The sequence below is a fragment of the Trichoderma citrinoviride genome, assembly GCF_003025115.1.
Source record: "Trichoderma citrinoviride strain TUCIM 6016 unplaced genomic scaffold BBK36scaffold_7, whole genome shotgun sequence".
NCBI lineage: Eukaryota > Fungi > Ascomycota > Sordariomycetes > Hypocreales > Hypocreaceae > Trichoderma > Trichoderma citrinoviride.
In genome coordinates, this window is record NW_020194715.1 from 827,274 (window position 1) to 835,172 (window position 7,899).

Below are 7,899 nucleotides of genomic sequence, written 5' to 3' on the forward strand. Positions count from 1 at the left end.
AGGCTCACGCATGTATCCGGTACCCGAACAGCACGAGACGAAACGCAATGCCGCGAGGCTTCGTGCTGACGGGCTCCGCTTTGGCTGTTGCTGACGGAAGCGACCGCGTCACTGTCGGATCCTCTTTATGCCCTGTCACTTTTCTTCCTTTGACTTCAATTCTTTGAGTTTGAGACGAGAAGATGAAAAGCGCGCCTTTGCAATTGTTGAGAAGCGATGAGTCTGTTCTCTACACAAGTGACAAAACTTTCTTGCTAAATAGCAAGATGGCTGATGATTCACCAGGCTGAAGAGGCTCGATGGAAGGAGGGAAGAAGTGCAAGTTCAGCCACCGGGCCATAGCCCCATCGAGGTCCTCCTATGGCGAGACCGAGCACCACGTTTTCGAAGCCGTCTCGAATCCTTCGTCCCCCTTGCTTCATGCTAGGCATAGCACATGGCATCTCCATAATCGCTATTGCTACTGCTGGGAAGTCCCCGTATCCACGTACCTGCTATCTGCTTAGTCCCAAGCAGGCCAAAGCTAAGCCACGAAACAGACGAAGCCGGTCGCTACGGCATGCGTGTCAAGGTGTTCTCCTAAAGAAAACGACAAGATGCCGAGGACTAGCGGCGCCACTTGAGCATGGATGCCCAGGCGCTTTTTGTTGTCTTTCCAGCTCTAGCTTTTGAATTAAGCTTGTCTGGCTCTCAGGGATGACGTTGCATAGGCTGCGGCTGTTCATCTTTGGCAGTTGTTCGGCCGTGTGCTGGAACGAGAGCGAGTGCGGCTGGGGGAGCGATAAAGGGCTATCCACTGGGCATGGATATGGTTGAGATGTTTGGGCTTTGTTCGAATTATGATAAAGAGAGCCTCGCCCCCCTGGGAGTTGACAAGTTGAGAGACCAGGACAAGACGAACGATTTGGCACAAGGATTCTTTGTCGACATATATAATCTCGGGTTCACGAGCAGCAAAACAGCCAAGCCAACCACCTCTCCCATCCTTCCTGTACACAAACACAAGCCAGGAACCAACAGCCAACACCATCGCCATGTCTCAAGACCCGCCCCCTGGCACCATCACTTTTGGTTCCGATACCACGTGCAACCTCCACAACTGCCCTGTGGAATGGAGCATCCTCGGATACCGTCCCTCTCTCGCCGCAAACGTCACCTTTGCCGTCCTGTTTGGCATCGCCGGCATCGTCCACATGTATCTCGGCGTACGGTGGAGGACTTGGGGCTTCACTATCCCAGTCATCATCGGCTGCATTACCGAGATCATTGGATACGTCGGCAGGATTATAATGTGGGACAATCCGTTCTCTTTTAACGGCTTCATCATCCAGATTGGTAAGACACGATACTCATTCTATCCTCGCTGTACCCCTTCTCAAGGCTAACGGGCATTCGTTTCATCCAGTCACTCTTACGATTGCTCCCGTCTTCTACACGGCCTCCATCTACGTGACGCTATCGCAGTCCATCATGTTCCTCGACCCGAACCTCTCCCGCTTCAAGCCCCAGCTGTTCTACTGGATCTTCATCCCCTTCGACATCGTCTGCCTCGTCCTCCAGGCCGCAGGAGGCGCAATGTCCGCCAACGACACCGGCTCCGACCAAGCCGGCGTCGACATCTCCCAGGCAGGCCTCAGCCTCCAAGTCATCGTCCTGGTCGCCTTCATCGTCGCTTTTGGAGACTACATGTTCCGCTACATTCGCTCCGGCCGCGCCTCCAACTGGGGGTGGCGCCTCACTGCCTTCTTCTCCGGCTTGACGACGGCGACGCTGCTCATCTTGGCCCGCTGTGCTTACCGCGTGGCTGAGCTCAAGGACGGGTACGATGGAAGCCTGATCAAGGACCAGGCTACGTTTATTGTGCTGGAGGGTGTTTTTGTCTTTCTGGCGGCCGTTGCGCTTTGTTTTGGGCAGCCGGGTCTGGGACTGAAGCGAGAAGCCGTGGAGGGACGGAAGCTGGAGACGGAGAGCGACTATCTGGAAATTAATCCTCTTGAGCGGCGCGTTTAGCTGGTTGGAGTGGTGACGACGGAGTTGGAATTGGTCAATGACTACATGTAGATGGAATATCCACGGTGTTTCTTGTTATGGTTATGGGATTTCGATAGACGGGCATGCTGGAAAGGGGGCACTGATTTGTCTTTTATATATCCGCTTTTTTTTTTTCCTTTTCTTTTTATTATACAGAGCTATATACATAGATTTCTTGTCTAATTCTTCCCTCTTGAATCTCCCTTTCATTTGTTGTGCTACTGTACTTCATCAACATCAGCATCGTCAACCCCGTCCCATCGGCCCCACCTTTTCGCTTCATGTGCCGAACCCCGGAATTGGAACTTTTGACGTCGAGACGCACCTTCCAATTTGCTGCTCCAGCCCCTCCAGACCCCTCCATTACTCAACCAGAACAGAACAGAGCAGCTTCTCCGCACTCTCAATCTTTCTTCCCTTCTCTTCCTCTTCTTTCATACCACTTCCTGCATGATCCCCCATCGAGCAGCGAGACAGTCAAGGACCGCAATCCAGTCTTTGGCATCATCCAGCAGACTGAGAATCCGCACCGCATCATCGCCGTTTTCAACCACCGCCCTCGTCATGGCGCCCCCGCAAGCTGCCCTCGACTTTGTCGACTTTGTCAATGCTTCTCCCACCCGTACGCTGCATCTCCACCCAATGCTTCCAAGATCTCGGCCCCAAGAATCTGTTCAGCTTTGCCGTCTACAATACTAACATGTCATTCTTTCCCAGCCTACCACGCCGTCAAATCCGCCGCGAGCCTCTTCGAAAAGGCCGGTTTCACCCTGATCAAGGAGCGCGACTCTTGGGCATCAACCCTCCGGCCCGGCGGCAAATACTACCTCACCCGCAACGGCTCGTCCATCGTCGCCTTTGCCATCGGCCGCAAGTGGCGCCCTGGCAACCCCGTCGCCATTGTCGGTGCCCACACGGACTCGCCCTGCTTGAGGGTCAAGCCCGTGTCCAAGAAGACCAATGTCGGATACCTGCAAGTCGGCGTCGAGAGTATTACCGCCCCCAAAATCCCTTTTCTTCCTTTCTTCCTTTACTAACCCAACGTCAGTGTATGGCGGAGGTATCTGGCACTCTTGGTTCGACCGCGACTTGAGTCTCGCTGGTCGCCTGCTAGTGCGTGAGGGTGACAACATCGTCCAGAAGTTGGTCAAGGTTGAGAAGCCCATCCTGCGCATCCCGACGCTCGCCATCCACCTGCACCGCCAATCCAACTTTGATCCCAATACCGAGATTGAAACACTCCCCATTGCGGGCCTCGCCGCCGCCGAGCTGAACAAGAGCAAACCCGCCGAAGAGACCCAGGATGAGACCACGCACGACGGCAAAGACGAGGATTTCAAGCCCCTCAAAGAAATGACGGTGCGCCACCACCCAGCCGTCCTCGACGTGGTTGCCAATGAGGCCGGTGTCGACGTCGCCTCCATCGTCGACTTCGAGCTGGTCCTGTACGACACGCAAAAGTCCGTCATCGGCGGCATCAACGATGAGTTCATCTTCTCGCCGCGCCTAGACAACCTGGGCATGACGTACTGCTCCGTGGAGGGCCTCATCTCCTCCGTCAGCGCCTCTGACGCCCTCGACGATGACTCGACCATCCGCATGACCGTCTGCTTCGACCACGAGGAAATCGGCTCGCAGTCGGCTCAGGGTGCTCACTCAAACCTTCTCCCATCAGTCGTTCGCCGCCTCTCTTCTCTCTCTTTGTCGACCGACGCCGCCAGTGACGGGAGCTACGAGCACGTCCACCACGAGGCCGACAATGCCACGGCCTTTGAGCAGACGCTGTCGCGCTCCTTCCTCATCTCTGCGGACATGGCTCATGCTGTCCATCCCAACTACATTGGAAAATACGAGCCCAACCATCAACCGGCCATCAACGGCGGAACGGTCATCAAGGTCAACGCAAACCAACGCTATGCCACCAACTCTCCCGGCATTGTCCTGCTACAAGAATGCGCCCGGAAGGCCGGCGCTCCCCTTCAGCAGTTCACAGTTCGCAACGATAGTTTGTGCGGATCAACTATAGGACCGGGCTTGGCGGCTAGGCTGGGAATGAGAACGATTGATGTGGGAAATCCGCAGCTTTCTATGCATTCGATTCGCGAGTGTGGAGGAACGGGAGATGTCGGTAATGCTATTAAGCTCTTTGCAGAGTTTTTTAGGATCTATGGCGAGATTGAGCCTAGAATTATAGTAGACTAGCAGAGGCTTACTGTTTTACTATCTAAGTCTGGTTTTAGAAAGCTTTAAGAAATGAGTATTGCTGCGGGGGCTGTATAAAATTGCTAGGGGGGCTGTAGTCTAAGTACCTTACTTCTTTCTCTTATATACTATAGTTTTATAAGACGTTTTCTATACATAATAAAACTAATAAAAATATAAAAAAAATATCTATAAGTTATTTATTAGCTTAAAATACTATATAATTTTTAAAAATATTTTTATTTATTTTTATAAGCTATATAATAGTATTAAAAACCTAGGCTAAGTTTAGGTTTAGTTCTTTATATATTCCTTATATATTTTAAAGTAACTTTTTATATATTCTTATAAAGCATTTTATAAACTATTAATATATACTAAATGCATGCTTATATAACTATATACTAAGTGAGAAACTAGCTTTTAACTTTAGGCTAGATTTTCTAAGCCTTAACTAGGTAAAAATTAAATATTTTAATAAAATATATAATTCTATTTAATAACCTTTTTAAAAAACACTTTTTCTTTTTTATAGTATTTTTCTAAAATTAATTATAGATTTTTAAAGTTAAAAGAGGTTTCTGTGGGTCCTTGTGCATAGACCCTCACTAAGCCACTTTAGGCTAGTTACAGCCCCCCTAGCATTTTTATACAGCCCCCGCAGCAATACTCTAAGAAATTTAATAAAATGAGTATTGCTATCCGGGCACTGATGGATTGCTATCCGGGCACTGGTGGAAGTACCTTGGAATTTTCCTCTAGGTACTATGTTTTTAAACTGCTATATCTATACTAAGAAAAGATAAAAAAATATATATAAAAATACTATTAGCTTAATTATAAGCTATAAAACTTAGTAATATTTTTTATATATTTTTTTATATTTATTTAATAGCTTAAATCCTAAGTAAAAACTTAGACTATTTTAAAGCTAGATTTTATATACTGTAATATCTATAAATTAGGTAACTTTTTATATAGCTATATAGCTTCTTACTTAAATTTCCATATTCTAGAAAGTGCATGCTTATATAACTACTATCTAGTAAAGAAATGCTATTTTAAGAAAACTATAGTTTTTATAGCTAAATATAAGCTAAAAAAGAAAAATATAATAAAATATATATAATTTAACTATATAAAGAAGCTAAAAATTAAATTAGTTTTTTAAATATATTTTTTTAGAATTTTTTATAAATTTTTAAAGTTAAGTGAAATTTCTGTGGGCCCTTACGCACAGACCCCTACTATGCCTACTTAGGCTAGTCTGTAGTGCGTTAGCCAAGGGGCAGGCAGTTAGTTAGGCAGTTAGTCAGTTAGTTAGAGAGACAGGTAGGCTGCTTAGTTAGCTATACCTATATAAGCCTAAACAGCTTATACTAAATACAGATTAGCTTTCTCTTCTTAAACATACCTAATAACTGGTAGTAATTGCACTAGACAGTCCTGCAACCTATTACTATTTTAATAAAAACCCTGGCCTTAAGTCTGCTATGCAGATGCATATTAAGATAAAGGATCCTGTTAATCTTTACTGTTTATTTATTCCCTATATTATTAGTTTCCTTAGCATAGTCTCTAACCAGCTTCTGCAAATTACTAAGCAAATAGCTTTATTCTTACATTTAGGACATTATTATGCAGCAGTACTGATAGATAAGGATATAGTCTTAATTACTTTTATTACTAAGTTAGCTACTCTTATAAATAATAGTGATAAAATAACATTCCTGCTTAACTAGGTTAATAGACGAGGTTTATAATAATAATTTAATAAGGCATTACTACACTAGCAATAACAAGCTATGCTAGAAAGTTTAATAGACTAAGGGTTTAAGAATTAGCTTACTATAGTCTAATCAGGCATAAGCAACCTATGCATTTAGACTCCTATACCCTCCTAGCATATACGGTTTAACCTTTTATTTATTTAACTATTATTAATAACTTTAATATGTCTATTGCCTGTCCTATTATTATTAACGCATCTGCTGCCTGTTTATGCATTATAAGTAGCAACTGCTGCCCTGTTATTTTAATAAATTACTGCGCTAAGCGTAATATTAATATTACCTGCGCTTAATAAAACAGCTACCCTGCTCTGCAGATAATATCTAGCAGTAAGCATAAAGCGCACTGCTAATAATATTTACTATACTAACTATCCCCCTCCCCCTCCTTTACCCTAAACTTAATTATCTTATGTTTATAGGTTAGTTAAAATATAAGTTAATCTTACTATTTATCCTCCTTTAGGCTAAACTCTAGTTTAGACTAACCTATATATAGATATTGCAGGATTAGGTCTTTTTGCAGACAGGGTATATATACTGTTGCTGTTACTAGTACTAATTATAGGCTAATACCCTTAAACTCTAAGCCTAAAGTCTTCCCTTATCTAATTAAATACATCCCCTATTTAGTCTATTTAGTTATTAACTTACGCTTTAATACTAATAGCTAGTTAGGCTTTATCTAGCTAAGGCTAAGGCTAAGGCTAAGGCTAAGGCTAGACTAGCGCAGGCAGTTTGCAGGGTGATATAGGCAGTGCAGCAGTTCCCTTAATTATACTTTTTAATATCTAATTTAATTACCTTTTCAGTCGCTTACTATAAGCCTAAACCTAATCCCTTTAGCCTAATAACGCTGCAGGCAGTATTAAAGACTATTAAAAGATCGCCTATATTAGCTACTTTAATCCTAATGCAGAGGATAATGCCGTTAGTAGTAATGCTATAGTGTAGAATGATATTAAGCAATTTATTAAAAGTATCTAAGATAATATAATAAATAAGGAATAAGTCTGATATATCTATGCTAACCTCCTATAACTATTAAGAGGACCTGCCCTGCACTAGTAAGGCGCTGTCTTATTACTATAGGAAAAAGACCTAATTAAACAGTCTATCAATTTATAGACTTAGGCATTGCTTTATTATTTCTGTCTTAATTAAGTTAAGGCTGTTAACCTATTAGCTAGATCTGCATATACTAATAGCAATTACGCTACTAGCGTAGATATATAAGCCTAGGCTATAAAATTCTTCTAAATAGCTAAAGCAGCTGGCTTTATTACCCTAGTATAATAGCTTAGCTAACTCTATCTCTATATTAGTCCTAGATTGCATAAGTTAGTGGTTAAGCTATACCTAACTATAATAAAAAGTAAGTACCTTAAGCACTTAAGGGATAAGTAATAAGCCTGACAGGCTGCTCTTAATAAGGGAAAGATAAACAGACCCCTATAGGCCTTAATGCTGCTGCCCTTAGATAACTAACAGGCACTCCCCTCTAATATGTTTATAAACTAAAATATAAATGATAATAAGAGTAAGCAGACTAAGGGCAGCGCCTACTATAGCAGTAATTAAAGAGGCGGTAACTAGCAGGATTAGGATGTAGAGAAGAATAGAAAGGATAGAAAATACTTCTGGCAGGGGGGTAGCTAAGGATATATATATAAGGACATGCGTTATAAGAGAATTTAGCATAATAGCAAATATTAGAATAGATATTAGAATAGCAATTAGCGTTAATTTTGCTATTAGATAAAGTATTTACAGAGAGCCTTTACTAGCTAATTAGATAAGGTATTAGTGGCTGTTAATAACCTAGGTGCTAAGACAGTTAAAACTAATCTTAAAAAGCAGGGATATTACTTAACTA

At 43.2% G+C, this 7,899-nt stretch overlaps 2 protein-coding genes across 2 annotated transcripts; both read left to right on the top strand.

The window, feature by feature from the left end:
- Positions 1 to 1,034: 1,034 nt before the first annotated feature.
- Positions 1,035 to 2,010, top strand: BBK36DRAFT_1159372 (RTA1-domain-containing protein; the record flags this gene model as incomplete). The annotated part of the gene is made up of 2 exons (XM_024894193.1): positions 1,035 to 1,335; positions 1,406 to 2,010. The coding sequence occupies 2 exons, from the start codon at positions 1,035 to 1,037 to the stop codon at positions 2,008 to 2,010; spliced, it is 906 nt and encodes a 301-aa protein (XP_024749653.1).
- Positions 2,011 to 2,595: 585 nt separating this feature from the next.
- Positions 2,596 to 4,233, top strand: BBK36DRAFT_1200780 (peptidase M18-like protein; the record flags this gene model as incomplete). The annotated part of the gene is made up of 3 exons (XM_024897145.1): positions 2,596 to 2,653; positions 2,749 to 3,021; positions 3,080 to 4,233. 3 exons carry the CDS (start codon positions 2,596 to 2,598, stop codon positions 4,231 to 4,233), a joined length of 1,485 nt encoding a protein of 494 aa, XP_024749654.1.
- Between the last annotated feature and the right edge of the window lie 3,666 nt (positions 4,234 to 7,899).